Here is a 20,893-nt window from a genome sequence, read left to right on the forward strand (position 1 = left end):
TGTGGCTGGAGGCTGAGCTCCCCACAGATGCTCAGCTCACCGGGCTGTCCCCACAGTGCTGCTGGCGCAGAACCTCAACTCAGACGACCAGGACGTGGTGCTGCGGGCACTGAAGCGTGTGCCCGAGGGCCGCCTGAAGAAGGAAGGGCTGAAGGCGCTCAGTTTGCTGCTCGTGGAAGGAAACAGCAAGGTGGTGAGCGCCGTGTCGGCACAGCTCCGCAGCCTGGCGGAAAACCCCCGCTTCCGCCAACGGGTACGCTGTGGGCAGGAGGGGGGGAGGTGGGCTCTGGGTCGCTACTTGAAGTGGTGGCACTGAGCCCTCGCTCTGCCCCAGGCCCTCGTGTGCTTCCTGGGACAGCTGGAGGATGAGGAGGTGCAGACACGCGTGGCCGGCTGCGTGGCGCTGGGCTGCCTCAAGGTGAGATGGGTGCACGAAGGAGCACATGGGGTATCTGCTTCCAGGCTGAGCTGGCTGTGGGGTGGGTGGAGAGGAACTGATGCTGCCTGCTGCTGTCTCTGTGCAGCCTTCAGCTCCTAGGGGTGCCCCAAATGTGCTGGGGCACAGTAGGAAGGGAAAGGGGACACAGCCAAGGGACTTTAGGGTTGTAACTGGATGATCTTGCAGGTCCCTCCCAACCCAAGCCATTCTGTGATTCTATGATTCCGTGACTTTTTCTGCCCAGGGCTGGTCTGGAGGTTGAGCTCCGATGGGGGCTTGGGGGTCTGCCCTGCCTGCAACCTACCGCAGGGCTGCAGGAACCTTGCTGCCTTCCCCAGTGGGTCACATCCACGTGGCTGGCACCAACCACACTCAGCCCTCTTCCCTGTCCTGCAGGCCAAGGAGAGCATCGAGCAGCTGGTTTACCTGTGCCAAACCGACAAGGAGCCTGTGCGGGAGGCAGCCAAGCAGAGCCTGATGCTGTGTGGTGAGTGTCCTGCATCACCCCATGGCACACTGCCCAAGGGAGATAGGGGCCTGGGCTGATCCCTGCCTGCCCCATGCTCCGGCTTACGGTGCCCCAGCTGTGTGGGGTGAGAGCGGTGGTGGGCAGCGAGGATTCCTGCGGGCACAGCCCTAAGCGTGGGTGTTATTTATTATTTGCTAGATGGCACTGAGAGAACCATCTGAGTTGGGTTTCTAGGCCTCCAGACCGCGGCAGCTGCTGCACAGGTTGGGACATGTGAGCTGTCCTCGTCCCTCAGCCCCACTCCTGCTTTGCTCACAAATGTCTCTGTCTTAGAGCCTGTCAGCCACGTCACTTTTTGGAGTCTGTGTGTCTTGGTTGTTCGTAGCCCCGCGGCAATGCCTGCGCACATAGGTGCCACGTGTCCTGTGTCCCACGTCACCAGCTCTGCTGGGGATGGCTGCTGCGTGCAGATCTGTGTGCAGGGCTGCTGGGCAGAGATCTCTCAGCATGGAGTGTGCATCCCTGTGTGTACGCGGGGGTGCTGGGAAGCTCTTGGGGTCCCCATGTAGGTGCATGCAGAAGTGCACAGCTGGTTGGCATGCTGCACCTGGCACAGCCCTGGGCCTCGCCCACTTGCCCCAGCTCCTGGACTGGGAGCTCTGCCGGCTTTTGGAGATGGGATCTGTTCAAGGGTGTGCTATGGAGAACACAAGAATCATAGAACCATTAAGGTTAGGAAAAAAAAACCTCTCAGATCCCAAAGTCCAGCCCTACCATGCCCACTGCCCACACCTCCAGTGCCTCATCTCCATGGTTCTTCGGGTGCTCCCCCACCTCCCCAGCCAGCTGTGCCACAGGGCTCTGTGGCTGTACCACGCTGGCTCGGCTCTGTCAGGCATTAGTATCATTTCTGTTGCAAGGCCAGGGAAGGTGGCTAGGGATGGGCAGGGAACAGAGCTGCTGCCCTTGGCTTCGCTGACTGTGGCACGTGCTTACAGGGGAAGATGGCAAATCAGCGCACCGGCGACTGGAGGAGACCCTGGACAGCCTCCCGCGGATCTTTGCACCAGCCAGCATGGCCAGCACAGCTTTCTGAGAAGCCACACAGAGCCACCCGCTACCCCTTGAGGACAAAGGCACTGCTGAGCTGCACGTGGGCTCGCAAAGACTGGGCCCAGCCAACGGCCCTGCTCACAGCAGCACTGCAGCATCACCCCCGCCGGCAGCTCGCCGCGGCCGCACACTGCCTTACGGAGCACCGCTTCCCCTGCCCCCAGCACCAGCCATGCGGGGTGCCACGCACGCACCCACCCCTGGGCGAGGAGGGGCTCGCTGCACACCCCACCCTTCGACTGCTATTGAAAACACACAGGGAAGCCACCCTTCGTGCTACAGCTGCTGGGATGGGAGCGGCAGGGAGACGCACCGGATTCCTCCGCCTCTTGCCTTCCTGCTGCTCGGGCCGCGTGCCCTTTCCTGGAAGGACCCACACTTTGGAAGCGATGCTGTTTCTTTCCAGAAGTCGCCTGGGCTGGGAGGGAACCGCTGCCCTTTTGCCACCTGGAAGTCCGCAGGACTTAAATAAAATGAGATATGAGATATATTAATATATTCTGCTGGCATTTCTTCTTTCCAGCTCCGCATGCTCCTGTCCCTCCCCGGCGGTGGGGCGCAGTGAGGCACAGCCCCAGCCCAGAGCCCTTCCCCTCTGCGGGGGAGTGCTGTGGAGGGCAGGGGCAGGAGGAGCGACAGAGGGACGGACAGACGGACACTGCCACCTTTTCCTTTCCTTGTTGTTTATTTTATTTTTTATTTACAGATTTCTTTTTTTTTTTTTTTTTGCAGAAAAAAAGCGACAAATTCTTTTCTATAATGTCTCTATAAATCTATATATAATGTAATTACAGAGAATGACTAATTTTGATTTTAAACCAGAAATAAAAGTAAACCTTTAATGAGCGTCGGTGTTGCTGCGTGGGTGTTCAGCCCCTGTGCCAAGGGGCAGGGAGCTCTGGCCTGGGGGTGTCTCCCTGGACTGAAAGCTGGGTGGGTGTTTCTCAGGTGAGGATCAACCTTCTGCTTTTACCAGCAGTACAGCAGCTATCTCTTTTAGCAGCAGAAGGAGTTTTCACTGTCCCTGAGCTGTGTGAGAGTTACCATGATGCTGCCAAACCTGGGCTGCAGGGCATGGGAAGCCTCGCTAAGGCGCCACAATGCATTGCGCAGAGCAGGGTCACAGCTGAGCTGTGCTCAGCACAGGGAAGCCCTGACCTGCCCCAGAGAAGGGAGGCAATGGCTGGAAGTCAGAATGGTAGGACCATGTATGTCTCATCACAGCGATACCAAGCCACAACGCATCAAGGAATTGTGGAATTGAGTTGGGAAGGGACCTCTGAACATGGCCTTCCATTCCCCCCCCCTGCTCAACGTGAGTTAGTTCAAGCAGGCTGCCCAGGACCGTTTCCAAAGATGGAGATGACAGAACACTTCTGTGCCACCTGTTCCAGTATTCAGCCAGCCTCACAGAAAAAGCATTTCTTTAGTTTAAATGGAACTCCTGTATTTTGCTATCAGTATGGCTCTCATTCTGTCACTGGGCATCACTAAGGAGAACTGGTCTCTCTTCTTTACCCACCACCAAGTGTTGAGAGACATGGATAAGAACCGCTCCAAGCCTCCATTCTCCCAGGCTCTTTTTTTTTATATGGCAGGTGCTCCAAGCTCTTAATCATCTTAGCAGCCCTCACAGTTCTGAGAGAGGAGTAGGTTAAAGCAGCAAAATGCCCCAACAGCCAGCAGAAGCAAGGACCCCTGGGGCCAGCACCATCTCGATGGGTTTCTTAGCAAAGCCCAGCAGCTCGCAGCCTCCGGGACCGCTGTCCTTACTAACAGTCCTTTGTCAGGCTGCCTCAGACTTCATGTTCTTATCCTGCTGGCTCTGCCTGCCCACTGTGCACTTGCAGGGGACCCAGATGTCCCAGGGAGCTCAGGCTCTTGGGTTGTTCTGTTTTGGTAGGGGGCTGCTAGTGGAGGTGCATCGTAAGAGCCTGCAAAAGGGATGAAAGCATGCCATGGTGCACAGGGTGCCCCAAATGGGACATCTGCTTCCTGTAACTAGCTGGGAAGCACCACGTCAGCAGCAGGAGCACCCAGGCATCTCTCATGCTGGGGTGTGCTTTGGTACCATAAGCCTGCAAGGCCAGGAGGTGGCTCAGGGCAGTTCTGGTCAGCTCTCTGCCTCCCAGGTCTGTGCTGGGTACCTGGGACACAGTAGCACCAAGCAGACGCAGCAACACCTCAGCAAGCCTGACACCTGTCAGGGTGCTGCCTTCAGAGCAACCACTTTTGGATATGGCTTTATCTGCAGACAGAACTGCAGGAAAGGTACAAGCAGGAGATGCTCTGCCCCATCAGTGCTAGCTTAGCATTATTCCACCTGCTTGGGGGTTGCACAAGCCGCAGGCCAAAAGCACAGTATTTCTCCCATAGCTCTGTATCATGCTCCCAGCTGCAGGCAGCAGGAGTGAGAATACGGGTCTTGGCTGGCACACGCAGCTGTTGGGTAACAGCTGTGGACAGAAACACCCTGCAGGTAATAAGTGGCCCAGACTTCTGTTTGGTGTTGTTTCTTTTTCCCCCAGCTAAGCCCTGGAAGTACGAACAGCTCAGCGCTCCAGCAGCCTATGCGGGTGTTCTCCTTGCTCTGCCAAAGCCTGGCCCCATCCCTGCAGTAGAATACCATCTTCCAGGATAAGCTGTACCTTGGCTGCAGAGATTGGAGCAGGAAAGCAACCTTCTGTCAGGGCAGGCAGGGTGCTGCACGTCGGGACGAAATGACTCTGCTCCTGGAACTCCTAGGAATAACCTCATCTGTGTGGCTTTAACATCATCTAGAGAATAAATATATATATATGAGTCAATTTAGGAATGTATTGCCCAGCCCCTTGTTCTGAATGAGTTTGCAATAGCATCACCAAGGATCCATTGGTGATGGGAAAGGGAGGACTGAACTTTTCCCTCCAGGACTTTGTGTGTGCTCCAGCCCTTATGCAGGAATTGTGCTGCTCCATGGATCAGCTCCCTGGGTGCCACTCTTTGCACACACAGATGGATGCTGCACTGTGCAGCAGCATGTTTGCTGTTTCAAAGGAGACAGTGCTCCAGCACCACGTTTGTCAGCCCAATCTGTGTCAGCACTTCAAACATCTCTCCCTCTCACGGATGTGCGTGTGTGCTCAGCAGCACCAATGACTGTTGCAGCCACTTGCTTTTTTGTTGGAGCCGCAGTCCGTGGGAAGGTGTCTGTGTCATGGTTACATTACCCATGTGCTCTGGGAAGATTTTCCTTTACCCCATTTACTGCTGTTTTCTTTGTAAATAAGCGAGTGCACAGCCTTTTTGTACCGGCAAAAAACAACCAGCCACGCATCCTCCCCTTGGAGAGCATCAGGGCTGGGGCAGCTGCTCAGGACACCAGATTCGGTGACCCCAAGGAGACACTGCCTCTCTGAGGCATCACATGCTCTGATCGTCCCTCCTGTCTAAGAAATGACCCTGATTTTGATGCCTGGTCACACTTAGGAGGTCACAGTAGTTGGACATTCTCTTGCTTGAGCAGGCTCAGATTTGGACCTCTCACCTTAGCCAAGGCTGGTATGAAACTGTGTTTCCAAAGCATTCACTACACACACATTTTAGGGCACTTATAAAAGATTCAGAAGGCAAAGTGCTCTGCATTTAGCTGTAGCAAAACAACAGCATCCTCAGGGTCACTGACTGTTCAGTGTAGGACTGCAGGGTACACACACCACCGACTTGTTCTCCAGGGACCACCTCTGAGGTGACAGCTAGGGCTTCACTTCATACAGAGACCAAAGAGTGCTCCAGGCAGTGTCCAAAACTAAATTTAAACCAAAATTAATGTTTGCTTTCCTTCTTAAAGAAAAGATTTCTGCAGCCTCGTACAGTCCGAGGGTGATCAGAGAAGAGAGTTATAAACAGCAGGAAATGAGGGGTTAAGCTGAGCTGGGAGCTCATCAAGGCAGCCAGGGGCTCCCTGGCTCTAGCTCCCACATTTCTGCTCATGGGCAAGGTGGCTCCAGGACAGATAACTTCAGATATCTCAGATAACTTCCAAGCAACATCTGCCTCTGGGAGTCTAATCTGGAGATGCTAGGGGTGTGATTTTCAGGAGGCTGAAAGTAGGGCAGGGGAATGCATTGCAAAGGCTTGAATGCTCTGCAAATCAGCTCAAAAGCACCTCTGATGGAGGGATCCAAGGCCAAGAGGTCAGCTGTACCCCCAGCATGCACTGGTCGATGGTTTCAGGCATCTCTGCCAAGAAAAGGCCAGGAGAAACTGCCTGAGAACACTTTCTGCTTCCTCACACAAAGGACACGCAACATTTGCCATAGGACGGCTACCAACAAAAGGCAGATGGAACATTAGAAGCCAGTTCCTCCTGGCCTGGTGTGAGTATTTAAAGGAAAGTAAAACATCACCTTACATACAGATACTGCTCCTCTCCACAGTAAGCAATGCTGAACTAAGCTTTTGAGCTTAAAGCAGCATTTGTGGCCATACATGAAACGTATGTTACTTTCACAGTAAGAACTGGCAGTTTTATGGCTCGCAATAAAATAATTGTAATCAAATTGACATGACAGAAGCAATTCAGATCCCTGGATGCTATGGCAGGGGGCTACACCCTCTCACCTCCTGTAACTGCCAATCTGTGACATCACTTTGTCACTAATTTTTTCCTCCTATGGATGAGGTCGAAGAATCAGAGCCACAGAGACTCAACCAGTCACAGCTCACCCTCTCCAGCTGCCTGCCATGCTACATTTCCCCTGCTGGAATGAAGTAATGGACTCAGGCTGGTGCCATCACCCTCCAAAATGAACCAACAGCCCTAAAAAGGGCCACTGGTGGTCACAGCTCTCCCACCAACAAAAGGGCTAGGAGGACTTAAGGTAAAATAAGCCCTGAAAGCAGAGGCACAGTGCTCACCTCCTCCACAGTAGACTGGCAAGCTCTTCCCATTCCTATGGCACAGCTCCACAGCAGGAGTGATGCTCAGGCTGGGATTTAAGGGCAAAGTTTACACATGTTAATGTATGCTGTGCCTGTCTGATAGTTTTGTCACTTGCCAAGCAGGTTGGGGTGAAGGCTGGGCTGCCAAGCAGCTTTTGCTCTGCTGTGATACCTCACAAGGGAAATACCTGAGCAGGAATTTGCGACCAGCCTCAAATATAAGAGCCCCAGAACTGCCCAGCCTGGCAGGAGGGCGGCATTTGGGTCTCTTTCAGTTGCCTTCTCTCTGAGCTCGTCTGTAGGGTGTGTCAAAGTAGGAAGAAATAACTTCTTTCCAACGCACCTTAAACCATTCAAATTTTAACCTAGCTTCACTTTGCATGCTTTAATGGTAGGAAAATAAAAACGGGACTCAGAGGAATCGCCCTCAGCTCGCCTCTACCAGCGCTGAGGTAACTCTGAGCGCTGAGGTAACTCTGAGCGCGTTCCACTCAAGTGCCAACTCGTCGATATTTATAAAAACACCCGGAGGTTTCCCTCGAATTCAAGGCAGCCCTATCAGCTCCTCACCCAACTCACAAAACCCAGCGATCCTTCAGCCTCCCAACCCCTCCTCGGCACTAACTCCACCCCGGCCTCATGCCACACCTTCCCCGTTCCTATAGCTGAGGCGGCTTCCTGCCCCAGCGGACGCGGAACGGACGCAAAACTTCGGGCGCTGCGGATAACGCCCCGCTCCCCTCAGGGCCGGGCCCGGGCGGGGCACAGCCTCCCCTCAGCGCGGCGCCGCCCCGCCCTCCCTACCACGTGACGCACGCACGCACGCACGCGAAGTGACGCCGCCGCCCCAGCCCCGCGTTTGAAGTTGGCGCGCGCCCCGCGCCCCCCCTCCCCCGCCCCGCCCTCCCAGCATGCCCCGCGCGCGGCCGCTTCCCCGCGCGCGCCGTCCCCTCCCCCCCTCCCCTCCCCGCTCCTGCCGGCGGTCCGCGGCAGCCGCGCTCGCGCAGGCGCACTCCGCCCCGCCCGCCGCCATTTTGTGTCCGAAGCGACTGTGGAGCGATTAAACCGCGAGCTGGTGCTGGGCGCTAGCGGCGGCCGCGGCGGGGCGCGAGGGGAGCGGCGGCTTCGCGGGGCCCGGGGCGGCTGCGGGGCGGCGTGCGGCGGGGCCTCGGCGCTGAGAGCGAGCCCGGCGGGGCGCGGGCGCAGGTAAGCGGTGAGCGGGGGGTTTGCAGTCGCTTTCTCCGGCCTCTAGGTGTCACGATGGGGCTCCGCGCCGGCTGGGGCCCCGCAGCGGCCGCCGCCGGGGAAGCAGGGGGCTTTGTCTCCCTCTATCGTCCCCAGCGCGGCCCGCGCCTGCCCGCTGCCACCGCCGCCGTTCCCCACAGCGCGGCGCTGGGCCGCGGCCCGCCCGGCCCTCGCGGCCGCCTCCATTTTCCTCCCTTTGTCTCCCCGCCGCCCCACCGGGGCCCGGCGGCCGCCCCCTCCCCGCCACGCGAACCGCCGCCCTCCCCCCCCACCCCCCCTCCTTTCTCCTTCCCTTTCCCTTCCTCCTCCCCTCCCTCCCCGCCCCGCCGCTCCGCGCCCGGCCCGCTCCCCCCCGTTCGACCGCTCTCCGCTTCCCCCCCCCCCCCCCATCTCCCACCTCCTCGGGGCTCTCTCCTTTCTCCCTCCTCCACCTCCTCGGGGGGTTCGGAGCTCGGCGGAGCGGTGCGGCGGTTCTCGTGGCCCGGCCCGGCCCGCAGCCCTGCCTGCCGCCACCTCGCTGCGCCGCTGCCGTGTGCGCTGCGGAGGGAGAGGCGCTGCGAGGCGCAGAGCGGGACTCGAGCTCCCTCTGCAAGGCAGGCTGAGCAGCGCCATGCAGCGCCGGCCCTGGCACGGCTGGGGGGCGCCCGCTCTCGCCGCGCTGCCCTCCCGCGTCCTCCCCCCCCCCCCCCCCCCCCCCCCCCTTCACTTCTCTCCCAGGCCTCCATCCTGGGCTCAGCTCCGAGCTAGAAAACGCACTGCAGAATGCGACCCACCCCTCTCCCCGTGGATATTGCTGCTTTTAATCGTGCACGAGGGGCAGCCACACACGGTTCTGTGCCCTGCATCAACTTTTATGTTTCCTGAGATGCTCAGAGCTGTAGGTGCCGTCAGTCACACTACTCTGCCTTCAGCAGGCGGCTTCGATGCAGCGTTTTGTTCCTTGTGTCCTTCCTCAGGACTCAACCCTTAACACTGCTGCTGAGAGCACACCCGCTTTCCTGTTGCTGACTTCCTATTTTTTACCCGGTCTTTTGCTTCCCCCCCCCCCCCCTCACTCTCTGCCTGCTGCCAGTTGGTAACGAACCCCAGAGGTGTCATTAACAGTGCCTGAGCTGCTCTGTGTGTACCACTTTGAGATTTGTTTCAGTGCAGGAAGTGCGTGTTTTCTCAGGTCCCACGGTTTGCTCGTGCTGAGCCTGTTGAACTGGTGGCTGTCTTTTGGGCATAAGGAGTGGCTCTGAGCTCCAGTTCCTCCTTCAGCCCCGTCTCACCTTGTACATTAGTGCAGGAGAAATCATGAAGAATGAAGAAGGTCTTGAGCATATGAACCAAGCAATGCTTGCTTTTTTTCCGTAGGATGATTGATTTTCTTACTTCCATTTTGCTTTTCTGTTTGGACTGCATTTTGCAAGTCCTTTGAGGGCTGCAGTCCTGTTTTGGGGAGCTCCTTTTGCATCCAAAAGTGGCTTTGAACGCATGGGCTGTCATCCCAGTGCCAGGTATGGTAGCACCTCCAAACTATCAAACTCCAAACTGTAATAAGGGCGCAGTCTCTACATCCCCTTGGTGTCCTAGGCAGGTGCAGTGGGATCAGCACAGGTTGGTTTTTTGGATAAAATTATTTGCAGGGCAGTGAGGCAGTGGCACAGCTGTCCAGGGAGATGGGGGAGTCCCCGACCCTGAATGTGTTCCAGAAGCATGGGGATGTGGCACTGAAGGATGTGACATGGTCAGCGTGGATGGATTGAGGGTGGACGTGGTGATCTTAGAGATCTTTTCCAAACTTAATGATTCTATGATTCTAATTCAGTATTAATACCTTCTGTATTTTAAGGAAGATGCACAGAATGATTTCCTTAACACCTATGAAACTCCTTGCAGGATATTTTTGAGGCACAACGTCAGAGTAAAAAGGTGCAGAATTGCACTTGCTGTACTCCCCAGTGGCCCTGCAGCTGAACTAACACGGCTCAGGGAGTTTGCTGAGCTGTCACTACAGTGCTGAGCCTGCTGCAGCTCCTGCCCACGCCGTCAGCAAGGGAAAGAGCTAATCCAGGCACTGCTCCTGGTGCTGGCAGGCTGTGTCTTGGCTGTGAACTGATGTGTGTGTGTTGCTACCAGGCTTTGTGGCTGCAGGTCAGTAGCTGCCTGATACTTCTGTCTAAAAAGGCCAGAAGCTGACCTGTGTTGTTTTGGGGCTTATTTAATATTTATCTAATTAATTTGTGTATGATTAGTCACTTAAGAATTTCTTCTCTTCCCCTTAGAGTTTAATATCCTGCTTTTCTACTAATGTTTTTGAAAGGGGGGTGTGGATCATTGCTGGGCTGATTGCTCTCTGAGAAGAGCCAGCATGTTCCTTGCCCTTATGCTCTGTACCTGGGCAGATTCATCGTTGCTCATGGCAGTGAGTTGTGGTCAGCTCTTCCTGCTCTGTCCTGCCAGTTTTCGGTGTGTTGGTTATTTCTGGGGAAAAAACCAAAAGCACACAAAGCCATAACCTGTAATTTAGGTAGGGAGAGGACAAGGCCAAAGTTACTGTTGCTGTGCAAATGAACATGGGGCACTGCAAGTACTGGAGGAGGCAGCCCTGTCCCATTGTACAGAGGAAGGAAAAGCAAATTCCTTCCGTGCTGCTGTTCTCTCCTGTCTGTGACTGCGAAGGGAGCTGTTCCCTGGCCTTGGATCTGGCAGTGGTGTAGCCAAGAGCCCACCAGCGAGCCATGCAGTGAGGTTCAGAGCTGCTTTCTCCTGCCCTTCGATTATATTCCTAAAAGCTTTGCACTGTAACTGATTCTACCTTCTGGCTACTTTTGCTTCTCTTACCTAGTCTTTACCAGAGATAGAATGAGATAGATTGAGAGAGCAGCAGAGCATTGGGATCACTGCGTGCTCCATAAATCCTTAACCATGAGGAGCAGCCACGACCACTGCTTGTGCATGCAGCGTCTCAGCTGCTGGGCTTCTGTTGTGGAGCTGGAAGAAAGCACAGCTTGGGCTTGGTGCCTGTTGTAGTTGCGTTAATGTACTGACCTGTGCTCAGCTGCAAGCCCTGTTGGTTGCTTTGGCAGGTTTGGATGCCTTGCTCAGCCTGTTGGACCAGCCCTTGGCACTTCAGTACAGCGTCCACCTCTGCTGCTCTGCAGTGCTGCACGATCTCTGCACGCAGATTTGTGAATTTGCCTTTTTCTATTGGTCAAAATTACATTTACTGCTCTTATAAATAGTTCAGAATGCTGTTCTTGTAGGTTTTTTTTTTTTTTGGCTGAAACTTAGAACCCTTCTGATACGGACTGTAGCTCAAGATGTTGCTTTCTTTTCATACTGAAGGATGCTTTGGTTTCAGTTAAAGCACTGTGCTGTTGCTCCTCCCACTCCTCTCCAATAATCTGTCACTCTTCCACAATTGTATGGCATGTGCTCATTCTAGGCATGCTTAATAAGTAAACCAAATAGCTGCTGGGCTCAGTGATCTCAGTATTTTTTTGGTTAACAAAAATAACCTTGAAAAGGAGAGTAGAATACACACTAGGTGGGTGGGGAGTTGTATTTTTCAGCTCGTGTTAACGTTCAGGTACTCTGAACAATCCAATCTTGATGTCTAATACAGACAGAAGTCTTTCTCTATTATAAAAACCTGGGATTGATCAAATCTTCATGTCTTTCCAATATGGTTGTTAGCGGGTGAAAATACAGAAATAGCACAGATGCTGTTCTCAAGAAGTGTGCCATTAACATGCATCACTCAGGAGACGTGTGATAGAATAGGATCTTGAAGAGCTGATCTTCAGCTGTCCCTACAGATGAGCGTGCAGATAACTCTGCATCTTGGCTATGTTTAGCTGCACTCTTTATGCACAGGTCTGATTTTTATGGACCCTCCCAGGTTTTACTCCTTTAGGATATGTCTGCTGCCTTGGGAGTGCAGGCAGGGACCGCTGTGCTGCTGGGTGCTGTCCTTGCACCCTGGTAGGCTGCCTACGTACATGCTGTTCTGTCACTGAGCTGTCCTCATCCCCTCCATTCCCCACTGCAAAAACGAACCCCTAAAGTTTCTAAAGCCATTGGAGTGTAAAGGCTGCACAAAGAGGCTGTGAACCAAGTTCAGTTAATACATGAAGTCTTATTTTACCTCTCTTCTTTTCTTCCCAGAATCTAAAAATTTATGTTGACTTCGTTGAACGCGTCAAATTCTAACAAAATGGAAGCCAAAGCACAGCGTGAAATATACCTTTGTCTGTATTAATATGCATGAAGATTAGAAGCTTGTATGTCTCTGAAACATCAGCAGGTAAAGCAGCTCTGTGTGAGCCAGAGGAGAAGTAATATCTGTTATATAATTGGACCGAGTTACTTTACCTTAATTGGGAAGTCACAGCTATGCTTATTCCCCCTAGAGGTATTTAGAAATAGGTTGCAGTTCTGAAAGCTTCTATTTTAAAAAGCAGAGGGATTTCAGAAGTATGTTGGGATGGGGAAGAGATGCTTGTCTTGGCCAGCACGTTTCTTCCCACTTGGATCGCTGGAGCATCCCTGGCTGTAGCAATGGAAGGAGTACTGGATAGGTGAAGCACTTTGGAATAGCAGAGAAATTGCAAGAAATTGGAGAAATGCTGATGTGTTGGTTTGAAAAGGAGGTAGAGTGGGTGAGTGTGGTACCCAGTGGTGCAGTGCAGAGTGGAGGCACAGGAGCCACCTTCCTTTTTGACCAGCTTTGCTTGATGATTATGTGCATATAATAGTTCAGATTAATGCCACCTCTCCCTTTTGTTAACGAGAGAAGCATGCAATCCATCCCTTCAAATAAGGCTTCAAGGAAATCAAAGCTTGGTAGGTTTACTGTTTAACTTTGGTAAACATCTTGAGAACCTTACAAAATGAAAACTGGTGCACAGAATCAGTGAATGCTGTCCGATTTGGGATAGTTGAGGAATAGTCCAGGGCTGGATGGGACAGAAGAGTTTCCAGGGAGGTTCAGCAAAAGCTGCTGCTTGTCACAGTTTTCCATTACTGATTCTTGTTAGTACAGAATGTCCAGTTTGAAACTTGTGTGATTAAATGGTGATTGATGGCATGGCAGGGAGTGATAAGGCTGTGGCTGTGAGGCGGAGCAGAAACATTCCAAGTGTGTGTCAAGGCTGCAGTGTGTAAAACTGCACTCGTGGGAGCACAGCAATGCAGTGAATTTGAATTGAGACAAACGGTATCCTAGAACACAGTGGCGGAGCTGTGTTGTGGGAGTTCAGTGGGTAAACAGCTTAAATGTGAATTTCCAAGGTGATGCTGTGGCAGAGAAGCTAATGTAGTTGTCAGATGCCTTAATGGAGTGAGCAGAGCTAGCATTCTTACCTGTGAGGTGAAGTCATTACCAAGACGCAGTATAGCTCTGCTGTCAGCACTTAAAGCAAAAATAAGGAAAAAAGTACTGAACTGCAAGGGGAAATAAACTCCCAGGGAGCTAGGAAATAGTGCTGTGCGGTGAAATGGTGCTTCACTGCGCTGCTTCTGAGCAAAACCCAGAGGTGGCTTGATCAGTCCTCTGATAGCCCTGCTATTGTCTTGCCAGGGAGGTGAGCGAGCTGCTTTAATCTTGCTGGTGCACTTGTAGGCAGATAAATTCAATGCACGAGATGTAAGTTGTTTTCATGGAGGAGGTGATGAACCATTGGGTCACGTGATAGGAAGAACAGTGGTGCATCTCTCCATTTCTTTATGCAAAGACTTAAGAAAAGAGTAAACAACAGGTAATAATTTCAAGTTATGATGATGGGTCATGTCTAGAGGCTTGAGTACTTGACTTTCTGAGCTCTCCTGTGCTATGGTTAGTGCATGACAGCAGGCTGAGCATCTCCATGTGGAGATGACTGTCATCTGAAAGTGCTTTCCCTGTCTCACATACATTAAAAAGATGGGAATGGGCAAAAGTTAGCTTGAATCATCTCAGCTGTAGAGCAAACTTGAAAATAACCCATGTGGTCTTCTGGCTGGTAGTTTCAGTGCTTTTGAAGGTTGAGTTTGGCAGCTCGAGTTTCTCCTGGCTGGCTGTAGGAGGCCAAGTAGGGTAATTGAAGAAAACAAGTGGTTTTCAGTTTTGTGGTTTGGTGGTGGTTTGGTTTTTTTTTTTTTTCAGGATTCCAGTCTGTGTGCAGTGATAGCTGTTCTGCAGTGCGGTTCCTAGCACTGAGACCAGGCCAGCTTTTTAGGTGGACGCAGTGAGTCCTGTGGTGAGCCTGCAGTTGGTAGGAGAAAGAAAGAGGAAATACACCCCAGCTGATGGAGATTTTGCAGGAGGCTGTGGAGGCAGTGGATCTGAAAGGCATCTGCAGGTCCAGAGGCTGAGATCCCTGGTCCCGTGACAGGGTGAGGCAGCAATAGCTCTGGTTACTCTGCCTGTGTGCTGTTTCCTGCTCGAGCTTTGGGAGAACAGACTAGTGGACTAGATGGGCATTGATCCTACTTGGTAGAGCATTGCTCCTGTTGGAGAAAGCTTTCATCAGCAGGTTGAAAAATGCCATGCAAGTGAGCTTACAGCTCTTGCTGTGTTGGGAATAACACTGAAGAATGTAGGGAAGTAGGAACACTGGTTTTCCTGGCAAGTTCTTTTCCACCAGGACCTTCTACTTGTGTGCATCGCCAGGCAGTGAGTTAGTTTGCATGCTGCTACTTACACACACCCCAAAAGCAGGTGGGGAGCAGCTAGGTGGAAGTGGAACAGCTTTTGTGGAACCAAAGTGCCTCAGTATATCTCGAGGAAAAAGCAGAGGCTTTCTGAAAAGGTCCTTTAGATGTCAAGTACTGATCGGAGCATTTGGGTATTTGTAAGCGTTTTTTTTACTCTGCTGAAATAGAGTAGTAGTTGTTACTGTACGTTTAATATCACTGTGAAAGGAATCAAATTCTCCTGTTGTTTCTAAGGAAATATCAGTGCTCTGGACTGGCTGCTGGAGGAGCTTTCCACTGCCACGGAACCAATTGTAATTTTTGTCAAGTTTCTTCATCTCCTTGTATAGCTTCTCCATCTAGTTATGTCTGGTTTGCAAAGCTGTCACCTTACAACCAATTCTAATCAGGGATTTAAAATGGAAAAGAAAAAAGGAAATGGTACTGAATTAAAATTGCCCCTAAATTGGGTTGTACCTACTTGTCTTAGAAATGATGGTAGCTTTCTTTTATGTGCTAGGCTGTTTGCATTGGGGATGCCTGCTGAGTATAACTTAGTGCAATTTCTCATCTTTAAGGAGACATTTATTGTGCTTGTATTGAATGCACAAAAGGTACACACTGGTTACTTGATCCTTGCCTGGCTTCCATGTTAATGTACTCCTTCCTGCTCAGCGGTGACTGTTGTTGACTCCTACCTGCTCTGCTAGCCCTTGTGGCTGCTGGAGTGCTACCTGAGCCCACAGTAGTTGATAGTTGGTTCCTGTTGCATGTATGGAAATAGTTTTGTCCTACTGAAACAGCTCCAAGCAAGGAAATGGCACTGGATGTTTGTCCTGCTCTGTTCACAGTCCAGCTCTCACTGGTTTATCTGTCCCGGTTGGTCAGCATGGTGTGGTGGTGCCCATTAATGGTTCGTGTGTCAGAACTGCCTCTTCAGATGGGCTCTCATGGCCTCCCCCAACCCTTGGAGATAGAAATCTTGTTATGGTTCTGCACAGAAGTACATGTAATAGCCCTAGTTTCTTCCAAGTTTCTCCTTTTTTCTCTATTACTTTGGATTTACTCATCACAGCCTTGGGTTTTCTCTGGCAAATTGGCAGTACTGTTTCTGCTTTTCTATCTGAGCTCTTCTCTGTTGTTGGTGTTTGTGCAGCCCTTCTTTGACTTGGTATCACGCATCGTTCTTTTTATCTCCTAAACGTTGATGCAGCAAGTCTCTGCTCTTGCAGTGTTTTCTTAAATTAAAACTGGGAGGTGTCACGTATTCATCCGTCACAAAGTGCATGTCACTAGCAAACTGCCCCGAGTGGCAGTGCTTCTCCATGTTAAAAGCACACTAAAAACTGTTTGGTGTTTGAGATCTTGCACAAGTATTCTTGGTCCCCTAGAACGTGCACGGAAAGCAGTGCTAAGACAACAAATCCATCCTCAGAGCAGTATAGTTGTAACTGCGTACGTGAAAAGGAACTCATATTTGAAGTTTAGATTTGTTCATCCTTAATGGATGATGGATTCTCGTGCTGGAAAATGACAAAACAGTTTAGGTTGGAAGGGATCTCTTGAGGTACAATCCCTGGCTCAAAGCAGGGCTAACTATCAAATTAAATGAGGCTGTTTAGGGTTGTATCTAGCAAATATTTTCAGTATCCAGAAGATAAGTCTTCTGTATCTCTGAGCAGCCTGTTCCAGTGTTTGGCCTCCAATCACGTGGTTTTGTCTCCCTGCCCTCCATTAAGGCAGCAGTACGACCTCTCTTTTGCCTTCCCACAGCTGCATTGGCATGCACACACAGTGTCCTGCCCCCAGACTGTCCCAGTGCTCCCCTGCAGGGCTAAGGGAGCTCAAAAATGGGCCTGTGGAGCAGTGACGTTTCCAGCTTATCCTGTTTTCCTTCAAGCTTATCATACCTTACCTACATGCCAGAGATGTGATTGGAAGGTAAATCCATGCAAGGTGTTTTATGCCAGGAAACACGTTGGTTCCTTTTCCAGTAAACAAGTGCAGGAGTAGCTTTTCTGCCCTCTGACATCACCATGGAGTGGATCTGAACAAGTATGCCTTCCTTTTTATAACGTGTGCACTTGTGCTGCTGGAACACCTTGCTCCTTGGGCTGTGTTAGTAAGGTGGTGATCCTTGAGAGGTGTGTGAGCTGCCTATCGTAAAACCTCTTTGAAAACTCTTGTAGCCTCTTTTCTTAAGGAGAGTCTGTGCCTTTCAGAAGGAGAAGGGTGGTGATCTTGCTTTCATTTACCAGCCATTATTATTTCACAATTCAAATCTCACGGAAAGCAAAGCTGAAATAAAAGAATAGAGGTAGATAAAAGGGATGCTTCTATTCAGTGGGCTCTGCTGCAGAGCCCTGCTGTGGTGTGCCCAGTCCCAGGATGGGTAAGGTGATGGAGTTCCATGCAGGAGATGATTGCTGTGCATCACATGCCTTCCAGTGCCTTGCTCTTCAGTTTATTTTGTGTTAACTTTCAACTTAACACAAGCTAACAAGCTGTTAAGCTTTAGGAGATATCCATCTTTTCCCCGTGGCCCCTCCGAGCACCTCCTTTTCTGGTCAATGTCTCCAGCTTAGGAGATTTTAATTGAGTGTTGACTAAAAGGAGATCAATATTGATTGCTTTGGAAGTTCGCTGTCACCAAACATTCACAGCTCTCCCAAGCTTTATCAGCAGTGGTCTTTGAAACTGATAAACAATTAAAAATAGACTTGTCAAGGAAAAACTGCAGCCAGAAGCCAGAGCAGAGTGCTTTGTACTAAATAATAAACAGGAGAGCCAGAAGAAAAAATACTTAAATTGGAAGGGCACAGAACCACAATGAAACTTAACACTGCTTGGCACAGGCCGACAGCACATACCTGGTTTTAGAATGCTTTGTAGGGGTTGATTACTGTTTCCAGGGATGTTAGCATGTATGCACCCTAAGGACTGAACAGGATTACTGGTAAAGAGTGATGTGCTGGCCTGGAGATGCTTTAGTTCTCTAAAAGTGAGTATTTTGAGCTCTTAATTGATTAGGGTGCTGGAGCTTCACAGCTCTCCAACTAGCTGAGGCTGTTCTTCTGCACAGTAATGAGGTTAGAAGTGTGTTAAAGCCGGTGCTGTTACTTTATTAATAGTGTTACTTGCTACATTGACTGTGTAACGGGTTATACTTGGTGTAATTTACACCCCAGTGACAATAACAATTATTTTTGTGGTGCGATTTGGTATTCCACAGTGCAGGACAACATGGACATCTGAAGTAGATGTGACCAGCTCTAAAATGTCATACAGCACTCTTAGCTTGATGCTAGATCTGCACAGTTCTTGGTTGTAAGGACTTTAAATGTTGAAGAGTTTGAGAAGAGGCAGAGAGAGGAGTGTGTAAAAGAAGGTCACTCTTCCTGGTAAAAACATGAAAGCTGATGGAAGTACTCTGTGGGTTTTGTTTAAGGCTTGTTGAAAAAGTGAGGGAGTCCTCAAGCAGCCACAGTGCTGTTCTTAGTGGTAGGGAATGACATGTTTCCCATTTAAGAAGCATTAAACATTCAAATAGTGCTTTTTTCACCCCTCTCCTTCCGTTCTCTTCTGTGTAGTTGTACTGTTCCTACTCATTCTGTTCCAGAGAGCATCCTGACATCAAGCTGCAAGAAGAATAGCCAGCATGAAGAGAACAAATCAGTCCAAGCAGAAGTGCAGAAGCATCAGGAACATAAATGTGAATTAAGGGGTTTCGATGTGTGCTCTGCATTCCATGCTGAGGCACTGGCTTCCTGAGCACTCCAGTGTGGCACTGTTAGGAAGAATCCCTCTAACTGTGCTTCTCTTTTGGTTTGCCAGTGTTTGGTCACACCAGAGACCTCGTCTGCATGGAAATAAGTGTCTTTTCGGCTATGTGAGCTCTAGCCTCATTTCCTGACCAGCTAGTTGCAGTCTTGGAAATGCTTGTGCTAGCACAAGGAATGGTTGAAGTGATGCGGGTGGGAATGAGTGGGCAGTTAAAGGCAGAGATGGCTTTGGCAGCATTAGCCCAAATGCTTGGAAAATGAGCTTTTAGTTCTGGTGGAAAGGTTTGTTGGTGTTTTTTATTTTGTTTTTGTTTTCCCCTCTAAGGTTGAGTGCCTTTATGGTATTTTCATCTGCTTTGAAAGCTGATTGTAATGCCATTCCTAGGGCTTGGTCTTTTAAGAATGTTTTGAGCTTGAGTACGGATGGATTAAACAGCTTAAAACTTCATCGTGAGGGCCATTGCCGAGGGTTAATGTGGGTTTGGTTCTGTTTGTGTATGTTCCAACACTTACTAATGCAGAATAACTTTCCTGAGATCTGTGATTCAAGAGTAAGGATGACTTAATTTAGGCTACAGACATTTGTCCACCGCCCTCATGCCATAGGTGTTTCCAGAACTCCTGGAATTTCCTGTCTCTGCTGTAGGGATGGTAAACTACACCTTTCCAGCTGACAGCCTAACATTAAACCAGCTGGCACTGACCTTGGTTTTTCCTTAATGCATCAGGGTATAATTTGTGAGGTGATTAACAGTTACAGCATGCAGAGCTGTTCATGGGGCAGGAACCATGATATGAGCATGGAACCCAGGGATGAGCACTGCCTGCTGTGATTTGAAACCCAAATTCCCTCGTATGGGTAGGGCATCACTACTCAGTGTTTGTGCAGAGATGAAAGCAAGCAAGAGCTGATGCCCAAAAGCTTCTTCATGGGTGGTACTTCATCTAGATAAAGCCCTGGAGGAAAACAAAATCCAAATACTTGTACCTGGCTATGAAGGCTCCAGACTGCCGTGAAACTTGTTGCACTGGTCTCTTCCTGGTGTAGCAGTACATGGAGTTGCTGCTCTGATGTCATGCAACACAGCATCGCATGGCCGAAGCAGATTGTTCTGATCAAATTGGTTTTTAAAGAAACTCCTTTATTTGCTTTTTGCAGTTTGTTAATATCCTGAATGAAAGCCAGAGTCAATGTGTGAAGGGCAGAATGACCACAAGTTGATTAAAAATGACCAAGTTGATTAAAACCATTAACCTCTTTCAAAATCTCCCTGCAGAGTTAGGCTTTCCCTTTTGTGGCACTGGACTTCACAGGCTGTTTGGATTTGAAGGTAATACCTTGAGAGCAATGGTGAAGTATTTCAGTTGTCCCAGTGACCTTTTTGTGAGCCCCTTCATTGCTTTTATGTTTTGAAGAACTATAAATCAGCCAAACAATGAGTTCTTCTGTGGCTCTTACTTTTAAATTGTAAAGCTTTCCATATTTCACATTGGATAACATTGCATGTTTGTTTTTATGACTTGAACTGTCAGATTAGTAAAACAGAATACCTTTCTTAATGTATTAAAAAAAAATAGTTAATTCATGTTTTCCTTCTTTCACTAGAGTTGTCTTTATGACTGAAGAGTTGATGTCAACTAGCAAGGCTATAGTGGCAGTTACTGGAAGAAATAAGAAAACATAAAACCAGTTGTGTAAGAGTGTTAGTTACCAGTGGAAGGGGAAATTAAGGAAGAATGGAACAAGGCTTGATTAAGAACAAGACAATGTAATAAAGTTGTCCCAGCTACCTTCTCAGTGCAGCCTACTTTCTTCTTTAATGCTTACCATCTGAAGCTGAAAGAAGTTAGCTACAGCCCAAGAGACTTGTGGGAGTTATTGTCATAACTTCAGCAGTTTTCCATGACCCATGTTTCAACAATTCACTTCATTCTCTTCCACTTTCCTCTCTGTGGTAGGCCACGTCTTAAGGCACAGTCATCAGTGGGTTCTGGAAGGTCTGTGAATCAATGGTGTGTGCTACTCACTGAAAAACAAGTGGTGATAGTGGCCAGAAGTTCTCTTTGCTTTGCATCATCATCTCCTGGGGCACAGTGAGTGTTCAGAAGAGCTCTGGTAAAATCCCTGGGCAGGAGCAGCAGCTGGGAAGACTACTTTCATGTGTTAAGGATGTGTGGAGATGTCTTCTGTAGAGGGCTTGAGTTAGCTGTAGGATGGTGCTTGGAACGCGCCTTAAGTCTAATTCATTGCCCACAGTGCTG

At 50.2% G+C, this 20,893-nt stretch overlaps 3 protein-coding genes across 33 annotated transcripts in view; 2 read left to right on the forward strand and 1 right to left on the reverse strand.

Annotated features, from left to right (window-relative positions):
- The window catches only part of FAM65A (family with sequence similarity 65 member A), a 23,531-nt gene extending 20,664 nt beyond the window's left edge, over positions 1-2,867 (forward strand). For 19 of the 20 annotated variants that reach the window (XM_040646002.2, XM_040645997.2, XM_015279181.3 and 16 more), the window contains 4 exons: positions 57-253; positions 335-418; positions 836-926; positions 1,907-2,867. In XM_040646002.2, coding sequence (XP_040501936.1) covers positions 57-253; positions 335-418; positions 836-926; positions 1,907-2,004 — 470 coding nt within the window. In that variant the 3' untranslated portion in view covers positions 2,005-2,867. Of the gene's footprint in view, positions 1-56; positions 254-334; positions 419-835; positions 927-1,106; positions 1,172-1,906 lie in introns of all 20 variants that reach the window. The other variant, XM_015279174.4, reaches the window with a different exon arrangement.
- Positions 1,077-8,929, reverse strand: LOC107052159. Of its 6 annotated transcripts, none has more exons than XR_005839124.2 (5): positions 8,587-8,730; positions 6,921-6,991; positions 4,670-4,798; positions 2,335-3,955; positions 1,077-1,605 (listed from the first exon to the last, which is right to left on the reverse strand). XR_005839124.2 is itself a non-coding variant. In XM_015279188.4 (5 exons), the coding sequence occupies exons 1-5, from the start codon at positions 8,799-8,801 to the stop codon at positions 1,595-1,597; spliced, it is 576 nt and encodes a 191-aa protein (XP_015134674.1). In that variant the 5' UTR covers positions 8,802-8,835; the 3' UTR covers positions 1,077-1,594. The 6 variants fall into 6 exon arrangements, 2 of the variants coding, with proteins under 2 accessions (XP_015134674.1, XP_015134673.2); XR_005839125.2 differs by lacking the exon at positions 8,587-8,730 and adding an exon at positions 7,593-7,782; XM_015279188.4 differs by having other exon boundaries at positions 2,335-2,484; positions 8,587-8,835.
- CTCF (CCCTC-binding factor) overlaps positions 7,975-20,893 on the forward strand; it is a 30,009-nt gene continuing 17,090 nt past the window's right edge. For 2 of the 7 annotated variants that reach the window (XM_015279119.4, XM_046899387.1), the window contains exons 1-2: positions 7,975-8,150; positions 12,342-12,480. In XM_015279119.4, coding sequence (XP_015134605.1) covers positions 12,460-12,480 — 21 coding nt within the window. In that variant the 5' untranslated portion in view covers positions 7,975-8,150; positions 12,342-12,459. Of the gene's footprint in view, positions 8,151-9,470; positions 9,689-12,341; positions 12,481-20,893 lie in introns of those variants that run through there. The other 5 variants (XM_046899388.1, XM_040707013.2, XM_025154151.3 and 2 more) reach the window with 4 other exon arrangements.

Source organism: Gallus gallus, chromosome 11 (genome assembly GCF_016699485.2).
Source record: "Gallus gallus isolate bGalGal1 chromosome 11, bGalGal1.mat.broiler.GRCg7b, whole genome shotgun sequence".
NCBI classification, from domain to species: Eukaryota; Metazoa; Chordata; class Aves; order Galliformes; family Phasianidae; genus Gallus; species Gallus gallus.